General features: G+C 41.7%; 1 protein-coding gene across 3 annotated transcripts in view; it reads left to right on the top strand.

The window, feature by feature from the left end:
- Window positions 1-831: 831 nt before the first annotated feature.
- The window catches only part of LOC132820373 (transcription factor Dp-1-like), a 58146-nt gene continuing 31910 nt past the window's right edge, over window positions 832-27067 (top strand). The window contains exons 1-5 of one of the 3 annotated variants that reach the window (XM_060832438.1): window positions 833-1376; window positions 2847-2938; window positions 14338-14404; window positions 15696-15796; window positions 19739-19860. In XM_060832438.1, the coding sequence (XP_060688421.1) occupies window positions 2927-2938; window positions 14338-14404; window positions 15696-15796; window positions 19739-19860 (302 nt within the window). In that variant the 5' untranslated portion in view covers window positions 833-1376; window positions 2847-2926. Of the gene's footprint in view, window positions 1377-1823; window positions 1921-2846; window positions 2939-14337; window positions 14405-15695; window positions 15797-19738; window positions 19861-27067 lie in introns of those variants that run through there. The other 2 variants (XM_060832439.1, XM_060832440.1) reach the window with 2 other exon arrangements.

Here is a 27067-nt window from a genome sequence, read left to right as displayed (position 1 = left end):
ACTTGGAGTTGTGATTTTTAACTTAATAATGTCTAGGGGCCAGAGTAGTCTGGTGGCCATCGCCGAGATTTAGAGTCGAAACATTAGCTTTCTCTCTCTCTCCAGGGATGCTGCCTGATCCGCTGTGGTCTGCAGCATTTGTTGTTTTCAGTACAGACCATGGCCATGTCTAGTGCTCCACATCCACAAGCACTATCTAGACTCAGTTGCCTAAGCAAGACACACTTTCCTCAATCCTGAAGAAGGGCTTATGCCCGAAACGTCGATTCTCCTGTTCCTTGGATGCTGCCTGACCTGCTGAGCTTTTCCAGCAACACATTTTAAGCTAGACATGCGCCAGGAGAAATCCAAATTGGTCCTCTTTATCAGGCTGTGGTTGCGAATAAACGTTATCTTACCTGGACAGAATGCCTGAAGCTGACAAACACATCCCTCAGACACACGAACGGACTCGCGCGCTCGTCACGTCCAACACAGTTTCAAAAACAAGGGGGCGCGGCCCGGCAACGGGGAAGCTGCGCGCGCGCTCGCCCTGGCCCAGCCTCCGCCAATCGCCAACCTCGATGGATGAGAAGGCCCGGGGAGGGGGTTTAACTCCGTAAACCCGATTTTCACTGGGCGACGGGTAGAGCGGTGGGTGGTGACGGCCGTCCGCCGCGGGGAGGGCCAATCGCGAGGCTCCGGCGCCTTCGCGGAGGGAGGGGGTGGGAGAAGAGAGGGGAAGGCTCGTCGGATGGACCAATGGGCCAGGGCCAGGGAGGCGGGGCCGAGCGGGGAGCCAATGGCGAGGCGGCGCGAGCCGGACACCGCCAAGATCGGTTGAGGATGAAAACAGTTGCGAGCGGCTGCAGGCAGCTTCATTTTGGCCGGATCGGTGTGAAGGCTGGTGGGGAGGGAGACGGGGCGGCAGCGGGCTGGAAAGCATACCTTATCCCATCCTAGGACCATCTGAACACCCTCGCCTGCCAACCCTCCTCCTCCCTTCCCCTCCTCCTCCTCCTCTTTTTTAACCCACCCTGCACACCGATAAAAAACTGACAGAAACAAAAAAAAACTAGACCCTTCCCGCCTCCCAGAGAATAATGACAATGTGATTCCAGTGGATTGGAGCTGAGTTTTATTTTAATTTTAAATCCATTCCCCTGATGTGTCTGAGGTGCTGGGCGAGAAGCGGCGATTTGCTTCATTTCCCTCACTCACCCCCTTCCCCCTCCACCCCCTTCTTCACTTGATAAATCGCTGTTATATTTATTTTAAATTTCTCTTCATTCACCCCGGTCCCCCCCCCCCCTCCCCTCTCACCCTCCTGGAAAGACAGGAAAAAAATTTGAGAAAGCGCCGCCTGTGGAGTCGACAGATTGATATGTGTTGAAAAGGTATCATCGCTTCATATCGCTCTTGTTTTTTCCTTAAGAAAATAGGAAAAGGGATATGTGATCGGCCTGATTTTGGCCTCAAACTAAGCTTTTCTTAAGTTTTTGGTCTCGATTTTATCTCGGTGATCTTCCTGGAAATGAGTTAAAATGACTGAAATGTTTTTATTGTTGTTGCTTCATTTTCTTTTTGACACGAATTAAGGAAGGAGGCCTGGTCTGGTGGGGAGGGGGTGGTTGAGGGAAATGTGGTTTTTTTCCCCCCCCCCCCAGCTATAACCTTTCAGTACTGGTGTGAGTCCCATCTGCTGTTGGTTTGGCTTCAGGTTGTTTATAGTAAGAGAGCCCCTGGCTTCAAGGCCTACAGGCTCCAGATGAGGAGGAGGAGGAGGGGAGGGGAGAGTGCCGAGGTTGGAGGTGTCCCAAGTTGAAGGGGAGTGGGGGTAAGGGGAACTGTAAATGCAACCCGAATTGTTTAAAATGTATGAATTTCGCTAGGTTTTCAATTTTAAAAGGGAATTGAAGCGCCTCCAAATACAATACCAGAGTAAGTATGCAAGGCATCAGCACGAAAGACAAAAGCAATTGCAGGCTAATTTATCTAAAACTTTTTTTATCGTCCAAACTTCTTGACGTTGTAAATGTGCATAGGTTTTGTATCTGTATGTATAATCTTGAAGGAGCCACATCTTGGGAGCAATGAATATTCTGATGAAAGGGATAAGCTCTCTCAGAAGGTTTGTTTCGAGCATGCTTGTAAAGTAAAAAGTGTAATCTTTTAAATGTTCTGATCGTTAACAAGACGGCGAGTATAAGGTGTGGAAAGTACCGAATTAGTGCCGAATTAAAAAAAACAGCGATTATTAAATGTATTTGTTTTTCATATTCGTGTGTATGTGGTGGATAGGCCATGAGGCCTGGCGGGGCCTTAATGCTAACTGGTCTGCAGGAAACTGGTTGTTAACGTTTTGTCTTGATGTATTCTCGTATTATTTTAACATTTGACCTTAGTTCGTTAAAGTAATAACGTTGATCAGGTTTTGCTGTAGGTTTTTGACTAATGTAAACTGCAGATTGTGCAAACCTGATCTAACAATTTGCCTAGTTGCTTCTGGAAGACTAGGCCCCAACAATCATTTTCAGTAATTTCCAAATTAAGTTTTATTTGTATACAATTACCAAGTTTCTTCAGTTTTTCATTTCTATATTATTTTCACTTTGTAATATTTGTACAAACATTGAAAATGAACTAGAAAGTGCACAATATAATGAGCAATTGACTGCATAAATAAAGAAAATTGCAGTGTTTTGCTATGTAATGTAGCATTAAATGTAGCAAGCCAAATGAGCATTGAAGTTTTAAAAAGTTGAGTTAAATGAAGGCATAAGTTCACTGACTTTGTTATATTTTGTAACTTGTGAATAAAATAAGTTTACTGAAAAAATTGTTCAGTTTCAATCTTTTATTTTTAGGTGCTGTTACAGTGGAATCCTGCATGTTTTAATTTTGGCAACCGAGTTATCCAAAATTCAGCAATAAAAGAACCATTAACATGGCCAAAGATGTAAGTCTTATGTTTTTGCGAAAAAAAAACAGCCTTAATTGTGAACTTTTATCCAACAAAACTCAGTGACATTAGCTGACATTCGTGAATTAATCCAAAGGTATCCTTGGCCTTATTTGCTTTTATAGTATGGAAGAAAATTTTCACTTTCTATAGTATATCTCTTATTGCAATTCATTAGGATTTTGTTAAAATACTTTGCATCCAATTATTTGCATTTATGTCAGCAAACAAGGTGGCCAAGATCCGCAAAGATCATGAGGTGAACAATTGTTGGGTCTTATTGCAGTGTGAGGTGAATATGGTTTATTAGCCAGTATAAAAAGAAGGCTTCTTCAAATAGTGTCATTGTGTTTCAGTTGTTCTTCTTGTACATCTGTCTCAATCCAACAGCTGGCAGAAGCCATGGAATCTCAATATCCAATTGAACCGATAAATGGGTTAATGTCACATCAAAAAAACAGCAGTTCCAGTAATGCAATGCAAACTTCTATACAATATGTTGAAAGATCTGTCCACACTACGTGAGGGCATATCTGACTTGAGCTTAAGTGCAACATGCATACACTTATAAAATCAAATACATTGTAATTTTTAACCCTCAGTTTACTCTTTACTCTTGTGATCGTAAGCCTTGAAAATTCTATTTTGATGCAAACTCCTCTGTAATTCCTGCTGTTTTTGCAATCACAACATTTCTCTGTGTGGTTCATGGTCCTTCGCCATCTTTTAGCCTTTTAAGTCCTGTAGACTGATAGTTCTATGTCATTATATCCAAATGATTTGCTGTATCATTGTGTCAGAAATTATAATTGCTCAATAACCTTGAAGTTGTGTTGACCAATAAATATCAGTAGTTTACTTTATTAACCTTCCAAAGAGAGGTTGGGAGTGATAAATATCTTCTCTATACCCATAGGAGAAAAGTCCAACTAGTTTATTAGCTAGTTGCTGATTTTGTACTTCAATTATTTCATTAAATGAATTTTACCACGTAGCTAATTTTTTTCTCAAAAATGTTCTTACTCTTTCTTTTCAAAATGCAGCAGCTATCTGTTGGATTATTGCCCCATTAGCAACTGGGGTAAACCTGCAGTAAATCAACAGAGATTCACAAGTTAGGCCAACGTACATACGAATATACAAATTAGGGGCAGAAGCAGGCCATTCAAGCCTGCTCGCCCATTCAGTAAGATCATGGCTGATTTGTTTAGAATTCCACATTCCCATCTATCTCTCACTTTTGATTCCTTTCTTGACAAGCAAGTGACCTCTATTCTAAAAATATTCAATGACTCTGTCGCCTCAGCTTTCTGAGGCAGTTAGTTCCAAAGTCCCACAGTCCTCAGTAGAAACTTGCCCACAGCTCTGTCCTGAAAGGTGGGCCCCTAATTTTTAAAATAGTGTCCCCTAGTTCTGAATAGACCAGAAGAGGAAACATTTGTCCCATGTCCATCTTATCATAATTTTAAGAATATATAAATGAAATTGCCCATTACACTTTTAACCCCTGTGAAAGCAAGCCCAACCTGTCCTTGTGATAAACCACTCATGTTGACTATCAATTTATAAATCACTCCCGAACAGTCTCTAACATGCTTACATCCTTCCTCAAGTAGGGAGACCAAAACTGTACATCATGTTAGAGATGTGGTCTGACAAATACTGTAATTGTATCATAAAATCCTTAGTTTTATGTTCTGTTCCTCTTCTAACAATAGATAGCATTGCATTAGCTTTAATTATTTCCTTACTTGTATGCTAAGTTTTTGTAACTTATGAACTAGAATATGTAAATCACTCTAGTTCACAATTCTGCTTTTTCTATTCTTGCAAAAGTGAGCAGCTTCACATTTTCCCATATTGTACCCCATCTGACTTTTATCTTATTTGTTCGTGGAATATGAGCCCGTTCTGAATGCTCAACCACATTGCCGTGGGTCTGCAGTCATACGTAGGCCAAATCAGGTAAAGATGGCAGGATTTCTTTCCCAAAAGGACTTTAGTGAACCTGATTGCCATATAAAGCTCAATCAACAATTTTTTTTTATTGTATTCAAATCTCACCACCTGTCACATTGAATTGCAACCCATTTCCCATTGACATTAGCCTGGGGTTGTGGATTACTAATCCAGTAACACTTTGCCCACTCAATTAATCTCTATATCAGCCTGTGACATGAAGGCATCTTCCTACCCAGCTTCATGCCATCTGAAAATTTAACCACCATGCCTTCAATCCCCTCATCTAAGTAATTGATTTAAATTGTACAAAGTTGATATCCCATCCACAGACCCCTATAGAACCTCACTTATCATGGCCTACCAATCTGGAAAAGACCCATTTATGTGTACTCTCTTTTCTGCGAGTCAATCAATTTTCTATCCACACTAGTATGATACTCCCTAAACTGAGTTCTTGCTTTGCACAAATCTTTTATGTGGTACCCCATCAAATCTGGAATCCAAGTACAACACAAATGGACACCTCCTTTATCCACAGCATGTTACGACTTAAATTGTATTTAACCAGTTTATTTGAATTCTATCTTCCATAAAACCATGCTGACTCTTCCCAGTTATCTTGAATGTTTCCAAGTCCAAAGTTATAACCATCTTAATTGTTGATGCTAATTTCCCCACATCAGACATCAAGATCTGATTGCACAAATATAGGTAGGAAAATGTTCCAGAATTTCCTGTTTCCTGCTCCTCCTTCCCTTCTTGAGCACGGACTTGATTACACTGTAGGTACCAATCTCAGACTGTTTTCTAGGATCCGCAATCCCAAATTACATTTGTAGTTTTTCTTTGTTTCTGTCTACTTTGAATATAATATATACTGGGAACTTTACTGAGTAGTTGCATCACATCTATAAAGTACTAAATTATATACCTAAGAGTAGGTCATCATTGCATTTCAATAGGACAGATGGGATGTGTTGACTTCAAAGATATGTAAGCTTAGCATAGAATTCACAAAAATCATAGTGCAGGATGAACGCACATGGCTCATCTCTGCTGACTGCTTGTTTGAAAAATCTATCCAACACCCTGTTTTTCTCTCCCCTCCATATCTTTGTAAATTTAGAGTCATAGAGATGTATAGCATGGAAACTGACCCTTCGGTCCAACTCGTCCATACCAGCCAAATTTTCTAAATTTCAAAGTTTGGGAGAAGATTTCTAGTTCGGGTGCTCGTTGTTGTGGTTCTGTTCACCGAGCTGGGAATTTGTGTTGCAAACGTTTCGTCCCCTGTCTAGGTGACATCCTCAGTGCTTGGGAGCCTCCTGTCAAGCGCTTCGCAGGAGGCTCCCAAGCACTGAGGATGTCACCTAGACAGGGGACGAAATGTTTGCAACACAAATTCCCAGCTCGGCGAACAGAACCACAACATTTTCTAAATTTATCTATTCACATTTGCCAGTGTTAAACCTGTATCCCTCTATACCCTTCCTATTCATTCACCCATCCAGATGCCTTTTCAATGTTGTAATTATACCTGCCTCCTCCGCTTCCTCTGGCAGTTCATTCCATACACGCACCACGCTTTGTGTGAAAACGTTGCCCCTTAGGTCCCTTTTAAATCTTTCCCTTCTCATCTTAAACCTATGCCCTCTAGCTTTGGACTCCCCTATCCTGGGGAAGATACCTTGACTATTCACCCTATCCGTGCCTCTCATGGTTTTATAAACTTCTATAAGGTCACCTCTCAGCCTCCGATGCTCCCAGGAAAATAACCCAGCCTATTCGGCCTCTCCTGAGAGCTCAAGCCTTCCATCACTGGCATCTTTAATATTGAATTTGTCCTTTCCAACCTTTTGGGGTAGCCCATTTCATATCATAATAAGGCTATATTATTTTTAACAATGATTTAATTGTATTAAATTGCTATTTGCTTAACGTTTGAGACCTGTAGAAGTTGAGTTCTTGACTCTGATATGCTGTTGTGGTTCTATTATATTTGTATGCTATGTAATGACTATAAATTCTTGGTTTACCCTTATTTTACAAATGTGATTATTTGTATTTGTATAGTGACTCTAACATTACAACATGTACCATGATGGTTCACTCCAGGTTACAAGATATGCAGGGGAAGCAGGCAAATTTGCCCTCAAGCTCCAAAAACAAATCCTGAAAAACCAGTGAGAAAAATCACCAGGGTATGTGAGAAAGATTAAAATCCATGAGGAGCAGCTCCTCCAATCTCTCACTGGTCCTTTGTTTTAAAAAACAAGGATTTACACCCCCAATTGAGGTGATAATGAGTTTAACTATTTAGTTTAAAGAGACAGATTTTAAGTTTTATCCAAAAAGGAAAGTGATGTGAAGAGGATTAGAGTATGAATTCTAGAAAAGGCCTTGCTGCTGAAAGCAGAGTCACCAATGGTATCGTACTTGAAATCCACAGCGTCCTTAATGGGCTTTGCACATAAACTATTCAGTTGAAATTGGGTGGGCCGGTGGTTCAGTGGTTAGCACTGCTACATCACAGTGCCAGGGTTTTGGGTTCAATTCCAGCCTCCAGGTAACTGTCTGTGTGGAGTTTGCACATTCTCCCTGTGATTGCGTGGGTTTCCTCCGGGTGCTCTGGTTTCCTCCCACAGTCCAAAGATGTGCAGGTCAGGTGAATTGGCCATGCTAAATTGCCCATAGTGTTAGGTCCGTTAGTCAGAGGGAAATGGGTCTGGGTGGCTTACTCTTCGGAGGGTCGGTGTGGACTTGTTGGGCCGAAAGGTCTGTTGGGAATCTAATCTAAATTGCCCATAGTGTTCGGTACATTCGTCAGGGGTAAATATAGGGTTGGGGAATGGGTCTGGGTGGGTTACTCTTGGGGTCGGTGTGGACTTGTTGGCCTATTTCCATCTGGAAGCATGGGTGATTTTCTGGATGATGTAGGTTAATAGATTTTTTTTTAGAAAACAAAGGTTAAAAATGGCCAGAATTAGGAATGTAGATATATTTTTGTGGGGCTGCTAAAGATTAGAGATGAGAGAGGCAATGGACGGTTGTGAAAATGAGAAAAATTGAGGCAATGTTGGGCAGTAATAATGAGTAATTGATGTATGGGATTTGGAGCAATGAACATGGGCAGCAGAGCTTTGGATGACCCTAAGTTTATGCAAGTTGAGATGTGGGAGGTTGTCCAGGGGTCTGTTGAAATGTAGAAAGGTATGCTAAATGCAGTATCAGATACATCTAAAAATATGCTGTCGACCTTGTGAAGCCTTTTTTCCAACTTGCTCTTGGGATATGAGCATCACTGGCTGGTCAGTATTTATTGCCCATTCTTAGTTGTCCTTTGAGCAGGTGATGGTGAGCTATGTTCTTGAATTGAATTGAATTTATTGTCACGTACCGAGGCACAGTGAAAAGCTTTGTCTTGGGAGCAATGCAGGCAGGTCACATAGTTAACTAGCATAGATAAGAAAAAAAATAAATAATTTTTAAAATGTGGCAAAAATTAAAACACAGGTGCAGGCGAATGTTAAGAGTGTAACCCATTCAGTATTCTAACAGTAGGGTAGAAGCTGTTACAAAATTGGCTGGTGCGTGTGTTCAGGCTTCTGTACTTTCTTCCCAGTGGTAGAGGTTGTAGTAAAGCATTGCCAGGGTGAGATGGATCTTTGAGAATACTGGCAGTCTTTCCTTGACAGCGGGCCTGGTAGATGGAATCGAGAGATGGGAGGTTGGCCTTTGTGATCATCTGGGCCGAGTTCACCACTCTGTATCTGTCTCCGATTGTGAATGGTGCAGTTGCCAGATCAGGTAGTGATACATTCAGACAGAATTCTCTCAATGGCACACCTGTAAACGTTGGCAAGGGTATTCACCATCGTGCCAAATTTTGTCAGCTGCCTGAGCAAGAGGAGATGTTTTTGGCAGTTGTAACCAGTGTGTCCACGTGAAGAGTCCAAGGAATGTTGATAACCACTCCCAGGAGTTTGACACACTCAACTTGTTCCACCTCTGTGCTATTAATGTGTAGGGGGCATGAGTAAAATCCTGCTGAAAGTCAATAATGAGATCCTTGGTTTTGCTGGCATTGAGAGCTAGGTTGTTCTCAGTGCACCATTTTTCCAGGTCTTCCACCTCCTGTCTGTGGTCTGTTTCGTCGCCATCTGAGATTTGACTGACTATGGTGGTCTCATCAACGAACTTGTAAATGGTATTAGTCAGGTATTTAGCAACGCAGTCATGGGTATACAGTGAGTACAGTAGGGATCTGGGGTGGTGTTAGTGAGGATGAAATATTTTCCCCAATCTTCAGAGAATGTTGCTGTAGGTAGAACTACAATACCCTTGGGAAAGGTTTTCCAGAATTTTAACTCGGCAACATTGAGGGACTGGAGATCCATTTCCAAGTCCATATGGTGAGTCGCTTGGAGCAAAAACTACATATGATGGTGTTCTCATGTATCTCCTGCCGTTCTTCTAGATGGAAGTAGTTGTGGATTTGAAGGTGCTGTCTGATATTCTTCAGTGAATTTCTACGATATTTTGTAGATAGTACACACTGCTGCTGCTCCTGAAGTGGTGAAAGAACCTAGTGTATGTGGTTCCAATCAAATGTGCTGCTTTGTCCTGGATGGTATCCTGCTTCTTGCAAATTGTTGCAGCTGCACTCATCCAGGGAAGTGGGGAGCATTCCATCACATTCCTGACTTGTGCCTTGTAGATGATGAATAGGGTTTGGAGAGTCAAGAGGTACGTTCCTAGCCTCTGTTCTATTCATGTAGCCACCGAATGTGTATGGCAAGTGCAGTTGAGTTTCTGGTCAATGGTAACCTCCTAGGATGTTGTCAGTGGGGGATTCAGTGATGGTAACACCATTGAATATCAAGGGATGTTGGTTAGATTATCTCTTATTGGAGATGACCATTGCCTCGCAAATGTGTGGCACGCCTGTTACTTGCCTCCTGTCAACCCAAACCTGGATATTGTTCAGATCTTGTTGCATTTGAAAATAGACTCCCTCGTGGGTTTCCTCCGGGTGCTCCGGTTTCCTCCCACAGTCCAAAGATGTGCAGGTCAGATGAATTGAACATGCTAAATTGTCCGTAGTGTTAGGTAAAGGGATAAATGTAGGGGAATGAGTGGGTTGCGCTTCGGCGGGTCAGTGTGGACTTGTTGGGCCGAAGGGCTGTTTCCACACTGTAAGTAATCTAAATATCTGAAGAACTGAATGGCCTTGGTAGAATCCAAACTCTGCATAAGTGAACAGGTTGTTGCTGACCAGGTGCTGCTTTAGCTCTGTTGATGACACCATCCATCATTTTACTGATTATCAAGAGTAAATTGATGGGTGGGTTGGATTTGGGCATCTCTTTTGCATATAGGACATACCTGGGCAGTTTTTCCACATTGTCAAGTAGATGCTAATATTGCACCTTGGCTAAGGGAGTGAAACATTCTGGAGCCCAAGACTTTAATATTACTGGGCTGGAGATCAGAGCTGAAAATGTGTTGCTGGAAAAGTGCAGCAGGTCAGGCAGCATCCAAGGAGCAGGAGAATCCTTCAGGAATGAGGAAAGTGCGTCCAGCAGGCTAAGATAAGGCCACATCGGGCGCAGCGGATGCAGTAAATGATGTGTGTGGAGGTGCAGGTGAATTTGTGGCGGATATGGAAGGATCCCCTGGGGCCTTAGAGGGAAGTAAGGGGGCAGGTGTGGGCGCAAGTTTTGCATTGCTTGCGGTTGCAGGGGAAGGTGCCAGGAGTGGAGGTTGGTGGGGGGTGTGGACCTGATGAGGGAGTCACGGAGGGAGTGGTCTTTTTGGAACGCTGATAGGGGAGGGGAGGGAAATATATCTCCCCAGTTTGGAGGTGGCGGAAATGACGACGGATGATACGATGTATCTGGAGGTTGGTGGGGTGGTAGGTGAGGACCAGTGGGGTTCTGTCCTCTTGGCAATTGGAGAGGCGGGGCTCAAGGGTGGAGGAGCGGGAAATGGAGGAGATGCGGTGGAGGGCATCGTCGATCACATCTGGGGGGAAATTGCAGTCTTTGAAGAAGGAGGCCATCTGGGTTGTACGGTATTGGAACTGATCCTCCTGGGAGCAGATGCGGCGGAGACAAAGGAATTGGGAGTATGGGATGGCGTTTTTACAGGGGGCAGGGAGGGAGGAGGTGTAGTCTAGGTAGCTGTTGGAGTTGGTCAGTTTATAGTAAATGTCTGTGTTGATTCGGTTGCCTGAGATAAAAATGGAGAGCTCTAGGAAGGGGAGGGAGGAATCTGAGACGGTCCAGGTAAATTTGAGGTCAGTGGAAGGTATTGGTAAAGTGGATGAACTGTTCAACCTCCTTGTGGGAGCATGAGGCAGTGCCGATAGTCATCGATGTAGCGGAGGAAAAGGTAGGGGTTGGTGCCAGTGTAACTGCGGAAGATGGACTGTTCCACATATCCTACGAAGAGGCAGGCATAGCTGGGACCCATGCAGGTGCCCATGGCTACTCCTTTGGTTTGGAGGAAGTGGGAGGATTGGAAAGAGAAGTTGTTCAGGGTGAGGACCAGTTCAGTCAGTTGAAGGAGGGTGTCAATGGAAGGGTACTGGTTGGGGTACGGTGGGAAAGGAAGAAGCCGAGGGCTTTGAGTCCTTCGTGATGGGGGATGGAGGTGTACAGGGTCTGGATGTCCATGGTGAAGATAAGGCGTTGGGGACCGGGGAAGCGAAAATCATGGAGGAGGTGAAGGGCGTGGGTGGTGTCCCGAACATAGGTGGGGAGTTCTTGGGCTAAGGGGGACAGGACCGTGTCGACTTATACAGAGATGAGTTCGGTGGGGTAGGAGCAGGCTGAGACAATGGGTTGGCCGGGGCAGTCATGTTTGTGGATTTTGGGCAGGAGGTAGAAACGGGCGGTGCGGGGTTGTGGGACTGTGAGGTTGGAGGCAGTGGATGTGAAATCCCCTGAGGTGATGAGGTTATGGATGGTCTGGGAGATTGTTGTTAGAGCCCACAGCTTTTGCAGTATCCAGTGTCTACAGTGTTTTTGATATCATATTGAATGAATCAAATTGGCTGAAGACCGGCATCTGTGATGCTGGGACCACAGGAGGGAGGCCAAGATGGATCGTCCACTTGGCACTTCTGGCTTAAGTTTGTGTGAATGCTTCAGCTGCAAAAGGCAACTTGCAAGATAAACAGTGGAAGCAGCAAGCATTAGTTAGAGCTTAAAGAAGTTACATCAGTTGATCAGACCTGAAAGACTTGCTACATTGAATTGAGTGGTGGCAGATAACTGAACAGTGAAGAAGATGCAAAGACTCTCTAATATCCCCTTCCTTAGTGATTGGGGGAATCTAGCACATCAGTATGAAATCAATTAGTTTTCAACTATAAATGTTGGTTAATGATAATTTTGGTCTCCTGTTGAGGTCACAAATGCAACCTTCAACCAATTTCTATTTACGGTATATCAACATACAACTGAACGCACTGGATACTGTAAAGGCTATAAGCCTGACAGCATTCCAACATTTGTATTGAAGATGTGCCTCTGCAGTAGCTATAGGGTACATCCAAATTGTTCCAGTACAGCTACAATACTGGCATTTAGCCAAGAATATGAAAAATTACTAAGTATGTTGTGTCCTCAAAGCTGAGAAAGTCTGACATGGCCAATTGGCACCCTACTGGTCTCCTCTTGAGCCCCAGAAAAATGATGGAATATATTATAAACAAAATTATTAAGCAGCATGTATTCAGCACCAATCTGCTTATTGACACGCCATTCAGGTTCAGTCGTGCACACTCCGCTCATGATCTAATAACAATCCTGATCCAAGCATCAACAAAAGAACTGAACTCCAGAGATGAAGCCAAAATAATTGTCTTTTACATCAAGGTAACATTTGACAGAATATGACACCAAGGAGCCAGAGAAAAATTGGACTCAATGGAAATGGAGCGAGGGGTTGAGTGTGCTGTCCACTGGTGGAGTCATACTTCACAAATTAAGATGGTTGTTGTAGTTGTAGGTCAGTGAAGGACATAACTGTAATAGGTCCTCAGGATACAGTCCTAAGCCCAACCACTTTTTAGCTGTTTAATAACTGACTGCCTACTATCATAAAGTCAGACTGGGGGTATTTGCTGTGAGTTGCGTTGTTTTGTTCCATTCATGAATCCTCAGCTCCATACTGAAGCAGCCTGTGTTGACATTCAACCAGACCTTCAGGCTGAGGCTGAAAAGTAGCAACTAACATTTGTCTCCACTACTAAGCGATGACCATCTCTAATAAGCAAGAGTGTTAACTGTCTTCCCGTGGCAGTCAATAGAATTGCCACCGCTGAATCCACCATTATGAACATTCTGACCAGAAACTAAAGAGGCCAGCCATGTAAATACTGTAGCTATGAGAGCAGATCATTGGCTGGAATTACTGCAGTGTTATTTGTCTCCTTCTGCCACCAGTATCAAGGCATCAGTCAGGCATGTGATGGGATACTGTCCAGTTGCTTCAACAGCACTTCAACATCCAGGGCAAAGCAGCCAACTTAAATGGCATGCATTTTAGCATCTTCAAATTTACTATTTCCATCACTAGTGCAAGTTGGCAATCATGTATACCAGGTGCTAGATGCAACGACACTAACTTGCGTTCAATAGTGCTTTCCAAACCTGACATCCCTGCCACCTAAAAGGGTGAGGATAGCAGGTTCATACAAACCCAGAATCTATGTTAACCTCCAAGTTGCAAACCATCTTAACTTGGAACTTTTGCCTCTTTGTCACTGTCACTCAAATTCCTCGAACGCTTTCCTAATGGCATTTGTGAACCTATGCCATATAGAATGAAACTGCAAGAAGGCTCACTGTCACCCTCTGAGGTGCAGTTATGGATAAACAGTAAGGTTGTCATAGTCGGTGATATCTAAATCCTATGTCAGAATATACAAAAAAATCAATAAGGAAATGTTTATCTAAAATGCCACAAGCATAATTGTTGTTAAGATATCTATCTGCAGCTTGTTAGTGTGTTAGTCTCTGTTTCATATTCTCGTGGGCTTCATAGAAATATTTATTTCTTACATGATATCTAACAAACATACTGAGATTCTGGAGCAATTTCGTGGCATGACTTCAGTTTGCACTGACAGTTCCACATAAATTAACTTCTCCATTAATGCTACGTGACTAAGGAAAATAGTCTTCAAAACTGGAAGGGAAAAAAAATTACTAATGCCTGCCTTCAAAATAATAATATAGCACTGTAGTGTAGGCCTCTGAGCAAATTGTATATTTCCTGAGATTTTTTTTTTTGGAAATTGATACCTAAAGGAATGAAGGGAAATAACAAAATGTTGTAAAATAAATTGTTCAAACTTCACTAGTATTCGCTAAACCGTACTAAAGTAAAATTGCTATTTGTAATATTCATGTTCTTTTTCATAGATTGGGATCCTAGAAAGTAATGGCGAAATCAAAGTTTTCACAGATCAGAATGTTAGTCCAGCAAAAAGTAAGTATTGATGTGGTTTTCAATAACTTGACATTTAATATGTATTTCACTTGGTAAAATGAATCGGTTTGGGGGGAAGCACATTCCATTCCTTTCAGTTGGAAGGTTCAAATTTAATGAGTTCTGCAAGCTTAATTTGGCTTTGAAAAAATTGGTAGCTACAATGAGGTTCACTACCTAACTGGTTCTGCCTTTTTAATTAATGAAAGTCAGATGGTAGTATAAAGAAAATGAACTATTGACCAAACTGATATGCAAGGACTGGCTGCATTTTCTCCATTGCTCTTCAATGAATTGATAACCTGCACCCAGACCTCAGCTAATTGTGCTCCAAATCTAATTGAAAGATTATGTGCAAGAATGGCAGAGTGTGGTTCTCTTCCACCTCCACCACACGCATGCATACATACACATACAAACACTTCTCAATACATATTTTGTGCACATCCCAAGCAGAGGCATTGTAACTGTCCATCAAATTGTACAGTCATTTGGCACCATAATGCATCATTCTGCCTGAATTACTTAACACTGAACTGAATCCACTATTGACTTAGTATCCTGATGGTCTAATACAATAATTGCTGAAGACTGCTCAATGAATGAACGGAACAGATTGATTTTTCAGTCAGTCTTTTATCTAGACAGGCAGATGGATAGAGTTGTTTCTGATCTGTTATGGCTCTAGAGGATATCAGTGGTGTCCTCTACAGAGATAATTCACCCATTTTATGGTCTAATTCTGAGGAAAATGAAAATTAAGAAAAAGCATGACTATAATGCCACACCTAGTTATTTGGCTTGTTCACATTTTGTGGTAAATCTTCTGAAATTTGCCGTGTTTCCCAGGGATGATAGTCTCTGCTCTAAATGCTGAGTAGTATCTTTTGACTGGAGCATGAGATTTTGCATTAAAACTAAAAACGAGGTTAACCTGTGCAATATGTGTAGTACTTTTGTTGCATCCAACTATTGGTATCTGCCAATAAACCATGTGATCCAAGACTAAAATTTTGTAAGTAATTTATTAGTTGTTTTGGAAATTGTTGGCATCCATAGACTTCATTAATTAAAAGAAAACACATCTGCACAGCAAGTTATGTTTGTTGTTACAAAATTATGAACCTTGTTTGCCTCCATCTTGTAGTATCTCACAGGCTTCTTTTTTTATTTCTTGTAATTGACAAGTATACAGATGCTAGAGCATCTTGAACTACCAAATGTTTCCATTGGTAATGTGAATACCAGAAGATGATGCTGGTGCTTGCAACCTCTCTCTTTCTCTTTACAGTTGCATTAGTGACAGTAGCATCTTCGCATCTCACCACCCCAGGGAAACAAATTTTGCCAAAAACACTGGGGCTATCAAATGTTAGTAACGCTCCTCAGATGGTAAGGATGCTGCTTTCAAACGACAAATGTTGACTGTTGCAGTATGATGGCATATCTTTCCCATTATCTCACCTGTTCTGAAGGTTCAATGAGTGTTGGTAGCTCTCTTGATAACCTTACCAAGTAGGTAATCTTGATAGTGATGTGATTATACGACCAGTAATGATAAAAATATTGTAACTGAGCTCAAGCCCTCACTCTAATACGAAAGGGAGAGGAGATGATTAGATGCCCATCTGTCCTCCATGAAGCTTCTGCAGAAGATTACCTAGATTAGCAAATGTGGAACATTTGCAAGATGAGTAAGAATGCGAAAAGACATTCTATCTATTTTGACTTACCTGCTTTACAGCCACCTATCTCCTAATGCGCTTGCATATTTTTATTCTTCACTTCTATAGTTTGCAAGTCCATTCCAAAACGCACTACCTAACAAATCCTCGACTCTACTGTTGCTTTCAAGGCAGGAGATTGGTGTGTGTTTTTTTTTGAAGAGTGCAGGAGGACATGCCAAGAATAGCACTCAGCATGCCAAAAAAAGGTTGACAGCTTGATGAAGCTGGATACAGTATTGACTAGAATGCCAAAGATTAGAAACAGCATGCAGTGTATGGAGCTAAGTGATTCTACTGCCAGTGGATCAGATCTGTCTAAGGTCTGCAGTCCTTTCACGTCCAGCCATGAATGATGGTGGACAATCAATCATGGAATTCGAGGACGAAGTCTCACAAATGTCCCCATCCCCAATAACTGGTGAGCCCAGTATATCAGCAATAAGGATGAGGTGAAGTATTTACAACCTCTTCAGCGAGTAGCATCATGTAGTTAATCCACCTCTGAATTGTCCTAAAATCCCCAACATCACAAATTCCAGATTTCAACCAATCCACTTCAATTCTTATAATTTGAAAGTACTGAAGACACAGGTTGCTGCAAAGACTGTAGGCCATCACAACATTCTGTCAGCAGTACTGAACGTGTTCCAGAATTAATGTGCCCTTAGCCAAACTATTCCAGCACAATTACAACACTGGCAACTACTTATTTTCTTATCAACCTGTTCAGAGATGTGTGACCTACCTCTGGAGTAGGTGGAGCTAGAACCTGGTTCTCCTGGCCTAGAATTAGGGGCACAACCACAACACCAAAGGAACCCCAACACTGGCTTCTAGATATTTTTAGGATAACCTATTCAGATGTGTTATGTCACATCTCTGGAGTATGAGGGACTTGAACTGGAAATGCCTGACTCAGAGGTAGGGACGCAACCACTATACAACAAAAGGCCCACATTGGCATCGACCTGGTAATGTGAAAATTTGCCCAGTTGTCTTGTTTACTAAAATCAAGTTAATTGTTGTTGATTCAAGCAATAGCAACTCAATGGAAGGAGTCTGTAACGGAGCTAATATTTGGCATCTAAACAGCAATAATTTTCTCAGTGAAATTCAGTTTGCATTCCAGCAGGAGCAATTAGCTCTTGACCCCATTCACAGCCTTGGTCAAAATATAAGCCAAGGAACTGAACTCTAGAAATGATATGAGAAAATGGCACTTGATATCATGGAAGCATTAAACAGAGAATGGTATGAAGGACCTTCACTAAAATTAATGCCATAGAAAATCAGGAGGGAAATCTACACTGCTTGCATAATGTTCAGCACAAATTGAGGAGGTTGGGACTGTTAGAGATCAATCATCTCAGCACAAGACTTTATTGCAGGAATCCTTGAGTGTTGACGTGTCTAACCATCTTCAGCTGCTTTCTCAATGATCTTCCTTCTTCACAGAGATATTTGCTGAATATTGCACATTTCTTAGTACCATTCACAGATATTCCTACAAAAGCAGTTTGTCCACATGCAGCAAGACCTGGGCAATATTCGGAACTGGTTGATGGGTCAAGTGACATTGTCTGGCACTTGTGAGACAACTACCACCTTCAACATGCGAGAATCTCCCTTTGACAGTCAGTGGAAATAGCATTGCTAAAATCCAATATCAAGAGTCTTCAGGTTACTATTGACCAGAAACTGAGCTGGTAAAAACAATGACTGCAGATGCTGGAAACCAGATTCTGGATTAGTGGTGCTGGAAGAGCACAGCAGTTCAGACAGCATCCAAAGTGCAGCAAAATCGACGTTTCGGGCAAAAGCCCTATTCCTGATGAAGGGCTTTTGCCCAAAACGTCGATTTTGCTGCACTTTGGATGCTGCCTGAACTGCTGTGCTCTTCTAGCACCACTAATCCAGAAACTGAGCTGGACTAGCTATATAAATACTGTAGCTTTGAGAGCAGGTCATGGGCTGGATAATACTCTAGCAATACTTACTTGGCTCAGACTTCCAAAATCCTGTCTGTTAACCACAATGCAGTTAAGTTAGAAGTGCAATAGAGTATTCTCCACTTGTCTGGATGAGTGTAGCTCCATCTTCACTCAAAATAGCGTGAATCCCTCCAGGGTAAAAATGTCTGTCACGTAAAACACTCACTCACCCCACCAGCAAGGCCCAATTGTAGTAATGTGTATAATATAAAGGTTGCACTGTGGCTCCTTATTTTATCTCTTCCAACAGCACCTTCTAAATCTACCATTCAGAAGAACGAAGGCAGCAGATGTATGGAAACATCACCTGCAATGTTACTCATGAGTGGAATGTTTCTCATGATCTTAGTAAATAAAACAGGATGCAATACTGCGCTTGTGATCTTATCAAACCTGATAGTTTTCATTTTTAATATGGCATTCTTTAATGTGTTTACCATGTAATATTCTCCTACTTTATAAACAGGGGTCAGTGTTATGCTTGTTGCTGCATAGTGACTGGGCATGTTACACTATGACTCCCTGAGATTTTATTCAACATAACACTTCCTGAATGCATTAAGCTTGACTATCAGCTCTCTCCCCTATACACTATTTATCCACCATTTCTTATGCTGGCTCTCACATACACCTAGGTGGTTAGGCTACCAGCACTCATTATCTTCATTTATGTCTGTTGATGATTTTTGATATTAATGATATTTTATTTCTACAGGGAATGTTATAAGGGGTAAAAATATAATTGGGGATAGGGTTAAAATTGTTGGAAAAAGAGGATTGAAATTGCTTGGTTTAGTACTTTTTAATTTGAGCCAATTATCACACTTTTTTTATAAAAAACTTTTGAGCTATTAACTTCCGGGCTCCTTCCAGAGAGTTGCCTAAACTGTTTTTTTGTTCTTCCAGTAATTGGCTTCTGATCAGCTTTGACAAAGACCAGAAAAGAAGTCCCTTTTTGTTTTGTTCCTGGGGTTGTGTTTATTACAAGAAAACCTAGTTAAGGATAGCTCAGAAAAGGATAAGGCATAGCAATTTGCAAATAAAAGGATGTTGCTTGCTAAGTCAATTGAAGCAAATCCTAACTTTCCAACTATGGCCATTTTTTCCTCCCACAGTTCAAATATTTATCCAATTTTACCTTGCATTGAAACGATTTCTACCTTAAACATTCCATGCTCTAACATTCTTCTGTTCAACGAAGTTAGTCCTAATCGACCATTGATGGAGAAATCAAAGACCAGGCCTTTTCCTTTCTGTGTGAAACATCATGTGATGCTTTCAGTGTACCATACAATAATATATCTGTATACTCTCATACACTGTAAGACTAGGAGTTCATTTGAAAAAAAAAAGTTATACCATACATCTTCGCAAATTGTTCTGCACAAGAGAACCCCTCTACTCATTGCTCTTGAAATGCCATGCATCGCCATGTTGTTTTCTGGCTTTTCTACATAGAATATACAATTTACTATGTATTTAATCTTTAAGCTAATATGATCTCATTGAGAATCAATTTCAATTTGAGAAGTTCAAGATGGTGCTGTTATCTTTAAACTGTCTTGTTTGTTTAAACAATTTTTAATCCCTTTCTATTTCTTCCATTTCCTATTTAGATAATTAGTACACCTCAACGGACACCGACAACACCTACTGTTCTAGTGGGAAGCCCCCATGGTCCTAATATACACATGTTAACTCAGGGTGAGGCATCAGACTCTTCTCCATGGAGTACAGGGTAAAGAAAACAAACTTGTTCGTATTGCACTTTAAGGAATATAGATTTTTCTTTGCATCAAGTTTGTAAAATTGAACTATTTTCTAAGTCATGTGCTCATTGTTTTGTTGAAATTAATTTCTTTTTTGAGCTTGTGAAGCTCTGTCTGAGTGGAATAGTTTCTATGGACCACAAAGCTTTACAGCAATTGTACTGAAAGATTAATCCAATTTTTCGATAAAATGTTGGATTTTTATATTGTTCCAAATCCATTAGACTTTAATCCTTTTTTAACTGTTGAAGACAAAGCATTTAACCAGCAGGAAAAAGTTAATTGTTAAATAGATTAGCAATTCTTCACAAGATCTGACTAAATCTCATAAAGCATTATCACACAATGGGTTCCATCACTCAAAAACTGTCTGCTATTCTAAGATATCCAGGAAGACAGTGGTAATGGGGAGCTTCTCTTCACTGTCCCGCTTCTCTTAGAAGCCTTAACTCCAACAATAAATGCAGTGAGTTCATGGATTTTTCTTTTTGTATTACAAAAATCAAGACTGTTTGTTCTTCTGCTTTCCTCTCTTCCCACCCCCTCTCCTCCACCCTGTCTGCCACCAACCCACCACTTCCTCTAAGGTTTCCACTTGATTAACCATTAAATCAATTCTGCCTCCTTGTTCTCCTCTTCCAAACTCTCCTGTCCAAACTCTCCTTATCAGTGAGCCCACCTTCCTGCTCCCTACTCATTCCTAATAACTGCTGACTACACAGATTCTCCATCTTTGTGTATAAATGTCACATCGCTTTCCCTCCCACCAAAACCCAGGCGGCCTTCCTTTGAATCTGTTATCATGTTTCTCCTCAAGAACAAAACTCTTAAGCCCCTCTACCTTAGAAATGACTATACACATTAAACCTCTTTTACCTGTTAAGCCACCTTTCTTGGGATTCCATTGGCAGCATCTTCTGGTCCTGACTAATGACTAATTTAAGGGCATATTCCCATCAGACCTGCAATTAGCTTTGCCCCATGCAGGGAAAAATAGAGACCATGCATCCAACCAATCAGAGTGCTGGCAGGCTCTTGTTTGAGGAAAGGAAATCCCTCGATCTGCAGTAATTTGCTCATGAATAAGGAACTGGCCTTGGGGAAATGGGGTGCCAGCTTGAAATTGACCAATAGTCCAGTTTCATCAGTACTGCTGGTAACTTGCCATGGGACATGAAGGAATTAAGCTAGAACGCTCAAGGCAACTTGCTGAATTTCTTTGAAGCCTGCATTTGCAGTGTAATGAAAAGTATAATAATTTTCTGGAAATATTTAGATTTGGGGATAGTGGAAAGATGAGATGAATAATAAATAAAGTTGATTTCTTTAATCTACTCCATGAAGGAAGTATCATTTTTTCTCCAAGATGAGTTAAAAATTATTCAACACTGGGCAGTGTTGCTGAACAAAAAGATGTTGGAGTGTAGGTTCATAGTTCCTTGAAAGTGGAGTCTCAGGTAGACAGGATAATGAAGAGAGTGTTTGATATGCTTTCTGTTTATTGGTCAGAACATTGAGTATAGGAGTAGGGAGGTCATGTTGCATGTGTACAGGACATTGGTTTGGCCACTTCCAGAATATCATGTGCTATTCTGATCTCCCTCCTATAGGAACAATGTTTTAAAACTTGAAAGGGTTCAAAAGATTTACAAGGACTAGTGAGTTTTGAGAAGATTTGTAGCTCACGTTAAGGTTTTGGATGTAGGTTTACTTGCTGAGCTGGAAGGTTCATTTCCAGACGTTTCGTTACCCGCCTAGGTGTAATCTTCAGTGGGCCTCAGGTGAAGCAATGTTGAAAATTCCTGCTTTCTATTTGTGTGGGTACTGAAATACTGAAGATGTTACCTAGTAAGGTAACTAAACATCTGGAAATGAACCTTCCTTCCAGCTCAGCAAGCAAACCTACATCCAAAAAGTTACAAGAATGTTGCCAGAATTGAAGAGTTTGAGCCACAGGGAGAGGCTGAGTAGGCTGGGACTGTCTATCATACTGATATTGTAGCTTGCAAGTCATAGAGATATTTTAAGGAGTAAAGGGCAACGCAGTGCCTCTGTGGTTAGCACTGCTGCCTCACAGCACCATGGACCTGGGTTCAATTCCCGCCTTGGTCTGTGTGGAGTTTGAACATTCTCCCTGTGTCTGCATGGGTTTCCTCCAACAATCCAAAGATGTGCAGGTCAGGTGAATTGGTCATGCTAAATTGCCCATAGTGGTAGTTGCAGTAGTCAGAGGTAAAGATAGGGTAGGTGAATGGGTCTGGGTGGGTTCCTCTGGATAGTTGGTATGGGCATGTTGGGCCAAATGGCCTGTAGGGAAACTAATCTAAGTTTCTCATACTGAGTTAGCAAAATACACCTGTCATTAAGATCACAAGTTCAGAAATGGCAAGTTACTTGTGAATCATACATTGACCAAAAATTGTAGTACCTTCAACTCAGGCTTCCTGGCTGAGAAGTAGCACAAGAGCCCAACATTCCTCATAATAGATATTTTCTAATCAATTCAAAAATGTTATTGCTTAGCTCTGGAGCAGATGGGACTTGAAACAGGTCCTCCTGGCTCTGATATAGGGACATTGCCACTATGGTATAACTGCCAAGTTCCTCTTAATATCATCTTCAGTTCAACTGTCTTCAACTCTGACTGTCAATTATCTTTCCTCCGTCAGAAGTAGATGATGATGTCAAGGTTGGAGGATTTGAGCTATAAGGAGAGGCTGAATAGGCTGGGACTGTTTTCTGGAGGCAGTGGGGTGACCTTGAAATTTATAAAATCATGAGGGGCATGGATAGGATAAATAGATGGTCTTTTCCCTGAGGTGGGGGTGTGCAGAACTAGAGGGCATAGGTTTAGGGTGATAGGGGAAAGATATAAAAGAGACCTAAGGGGCAACCTTTTCACACAGAGGGTGGTAAATAAATGGAATGAGCTGCCAGATGAAATGGTGGAGACTGGTTCAATTACAGCATTTAAAAGGCATCTGGATGGGTATATGAATAGGAAGGGTTTGGAGGGAAATGGGCCAAGTACTGGCAAATGGGACTAGATTAGGTTAGGGTATCTCTGGCATGGACAAGTTGGACCAAACGGTCTGTTTCCATGCTGTACATTTGACTCTAAGTAGGGGAGTGCTTAATTCTAATCACTACTTCTTAGTTAATGAATTAATCCATGCCTGCATGCAGCTAATGTGATACTATCTGATAGTAATACTGGTCAAAGTGAAAACTGACTTGACCATAGGTTCTATTTTTGCTATTTTTTTTAGCTTGGTGAGCATTCACTGAATATATTTCCAAGAAATAACCAAGGTACTTTGGGGGAAAAAAAAGTAATCAAAGTTTATCACAAAAAAGAAAAGCAACAAACTATTGTTCTCTATGTACGAATTATTCAAAACCATCTAGCCACAGTTATCACAAGTAAAGATTCAACCCTTTTACCTTCAGCATAACCCTGCTTATACAAAGCCCCAGTGAGGGATCATCTTTCATTCACTTTAAATCAGCTTATTCAGTTGATACATTTGAAATTTGTTTCTGGAGTTCTCTTTCTTACTGAATTCTAGATACTTTCAGAGCAAATACTTGAATTTTCCATACCCTCAGCTTCTGGAGTTTTTGTTCTGTACTACTTGCTACTTTTTTTTTGTATTCTACTTTTTGCTCTGAATCAACTTGCACATACTGCCTGACCACCTGGATGATTCTGCCTTTGAGACTGTGGGCTGCTGGAGCTAGGCAATAGTGTTTTTTTAAATTTTCTCTTCTACTCTTGTTCCTAAGGGACTGAACTATTTGCCTTAAGGGTTTTAAAGATGCATATAATGCAAACTTCAGACAACGTGTCACCATGCTCAGAATATGAATGAAATTAAAATTACTTCCTTCACTCTTCAGCACAATAAAAATTACTAATCAAGTTTAAAGCAGTATGTTGTTCTGTGTATTTTAGGACCCAAGTTTCCTAATATATCATGTGCCTTCATCACACCAGCAAGGTCTGGACAACATTTGAGCTTGGGCAGAAAAGTATCATTTTATGCTGCACCAGTTGCAGACAGTTAATCCCGTTCTGAGGAAGGGTGACTTGATCTGAAACGTGAACTGATTTCTCTCCACAGATGCTGCCAGACCTACTGAGCTTTTCCAGCAATTTCTGTTTTTGTTTTTGACTTATAGTATCCGCAGTTCATTTATTTTTTTTAGAAATTAATCCAATTTGTGGGAATCTTAACCATCTCGCTGATATCCACTGGTCTTACCACTGCTGAAACCCTTATCATCTGATCCTAAGGGTTGCGATTGATCAAACTTTAAGTGGCCCAGCTGCATAAATAGAATGGCTACAAGAACACAGGGCAGAGTCTGAATTTTGCCTTGAGTAATTCCCTTCCAAACTTTATAAACTTTAACAACATTTAAACAACATATGTCAAGAATGTTTGAATATTCTGCACTTGCCTAGATGAGTAACAGTCAAAAAGATAGTCAATTCAATTACAATACAGTATCTTGTGCACCAAATTACACACTCTCAGCAGTGACAGCAGTGTCTATCATCAAGAGACAATGGCACAACTAGTCAAACCTTCTTTGACAGCATCTTGCAAACCTGTACTCTATCAGATAGAAGAACAAGACAGCAGAAACTTGAAAACACCACAACTTGCTAGTTTCATGCCATTCTCATTTAGATTAGGTTACCTACAGTATGGAAACAGGCCCTTCAGCCCAACGAGTCCACACCGACCCTCCAAAGAGTAACCCACCCAGTCCCATTTCCCTCTGACTAATGCACATAAGACTAAGGGCAATTTAGCATGGCCAATTTACCTAACCTGCACATCTTTGGATTGTGGGAGGAAACCGGAGCACCCAGAGGAAACCCACACAGACACTAGGAGAATGTGCAAACTCTACACAGTCGCCAAGGCTGGAATCTAACCTGGGACCCTGGTGTTGTGAGGCAGCAGTGCTAACCACTGTGCCACCTGAAAAAATTTAAAAAGCATAGTGTTACTTTCTCATTGTCACTGGGTTGAACTCCTTTTCTAACAGGACTTGTGGATAAACCTACATTCTATTTGCTTCAGAAATAGTCATCGAGTCATGTATCTTGGAAACAGACCCTTCGGTCCAACTAGTCCATACCGACCATGTTCTCAATAAACTAGTCCCACGTGTCTGCATTTAGCCCACATCTCTCCAAACCATTCCCATTTGTGTCTTTATCCAAATGTCTATTCAATTTTGTAACTGTACCTGCATCCACCATTTCCTGTGCCAGTTCATTCTGCCCATGAGCCATTCCCTGTGTGTTTTTTTTAAAAGAAAATGGTGCCCTTCATTTTTTATTAAATTTTTCTCCCCGCACTTTAAATATACGCCCCCAGTTTTGAATGCTCCCACCTTAGGCAAAAGACCTTTGCTATTCACCTTACCCATGCCCCTCATGACCCTATAAACCTCTAAGGTCACCCCTCAACCTCCTACACTCCAATTTTTTTAAAAGGTCCCAGCCTATTTTTATAACTTAAATCCTCCATTCCTGGCAACATCCTGGTAAATCTCTTCTGAACTCTTTCAAGTTTGATAATAGCTTTCTATAACAGGGCACCCAGAACTGGGTACACTACTCCAGAGAGGCCTAACCAATGTTCTCTACATCCTCAACATGATGTCCTAACTCCTGTACTCAAAGGCCTGAGCAATGAAGGCAAACATGCCAAATGCCTCCTTAACTACCTTCCATACCTGTGCTGCAAATTTCAAAGAATTGTTTCTGAACCTCAAGGACTCTGTCCAAGGTCAGAGTATGTTTTACTAAAATGCAATACATGAAGTGTACATAAGGCCCAGCCAGCTAACAATGGGCGGCACAGTGGCACATTGGTTAGCGCTGCTGTCTCACAGCGCCAGAGACCCGGGTTCAATTCCTGCCTCAGGCGACTCTGTGTGGAGTTTGCACGTTCTCCCCGTGTCTGCATGGGTTTCCTCCAGGTGCTCCGGTTTCCTCCCACAATCCAAAAATGTGCTGGTTAGGTGAATTGGCCATGCTAAATTACCCGTAGTGTTCAGTATAGGGGTAAATGTAGGGGAATGGGTCTGGCTGGGTTGCACTTCGGCGGGTCGGTGTGGACTTGTTGGGTCGAAGGGCCTGTTTCCACACTCTAAGTAATCTAATCTTAAAAAAAAAACAACTGGCCTTGGAGGAATATCAGGAGACTAGGACCAATCTTAAACAAGGAATTATGCAGGCTAAAAAGGGTCATGAACTAACTTTAGTGAGCAGAATTAAGGGGAATCCCAAGGCCTTTTATCCTTATAAGAAGCAAGAGGGTAATCAGAGAAAGAGTTGGTCCACTAAACGATAAGGAAGGAACGTTGTGTCGAATCTGAGAAAATGGGTGTGATTCTCAATGATTACTTTGCATCAATATTCACTGAGGAATGGGAGGTGATGAATGTTGAGATTAGAGATGGAAGTTTGTTCACTCTGGATCACATTGATATAAGGAGGGAAGATGTGTTGTGTAGGCTAGAGCATATTAAGATGGACAAATCCCCAGGACCATGCCCAACCCCATAAGACACCTGCCTGATATGAAATCTATCAAAACTTACCAGGTGAGCAGCCCAAACACCCCTGCAAAAAATGTGGCTGGAGCTGGAGCAACAAATCATCAGCAACTGAAACTAGGGACGAACTGGACAAATCTGAACACGAGCAGGAACTTCCCTCCTCCATTGGGTCCAAAGCAAAATCCCTCCGGTAAAAAAAACCACACAGGAAAATACCTGCTCCACTGGGTCCTCTGTAAAAATGCACCAAACTGCAACCTACTTCCTCCACAAATTCCGAGGAAGGATCATGTTACTGGAAGCAGTCAGAATCCACTCCACCAAATGACCAGACTACTCAAATGTAAGAAACCTGCAAGGAACCAGGGTAAGCGTGCCATCCTGCTAGTAAGACTGAGACTACGCAGTTTCAAGACCCTTTTTCCTAGCTTACTCCTAGCAAAGGTACGATCTCTTGAGAGCAAGATGGACAAACTCAGATCACTGCTCAGCTTCCAGTGTGAACTGCAGGACTGGTGCACACTCTGCTTCATAGAAATCTGGCTCAACCCATCCATTCCCATCCATGCACACTTCAGGCTGATGGTTTTT

Source organism: Hemiscyllium ocellatum, chromosome 11, assembly GCF_020745735.1.
Source record: "Hemiscyllium ocellatum isolate sHemOce1 chromosome 11, sHemOce1.pat.X.cur, whole genome shotgun sequence".
In the NCBI taxonomy this organism is placed as follows: Eukaryota; Metazoa; Chordata; class Chondrichthyes; order Orectolobiformes; family Hemiscylliidae; genus Hemiscyllium; species Hemiscyllium ocellatum.
Note: the sequence above shows the minus strand (reverse complement) of the source record. Positions and strands in the feature narration are given on the sequence as shown.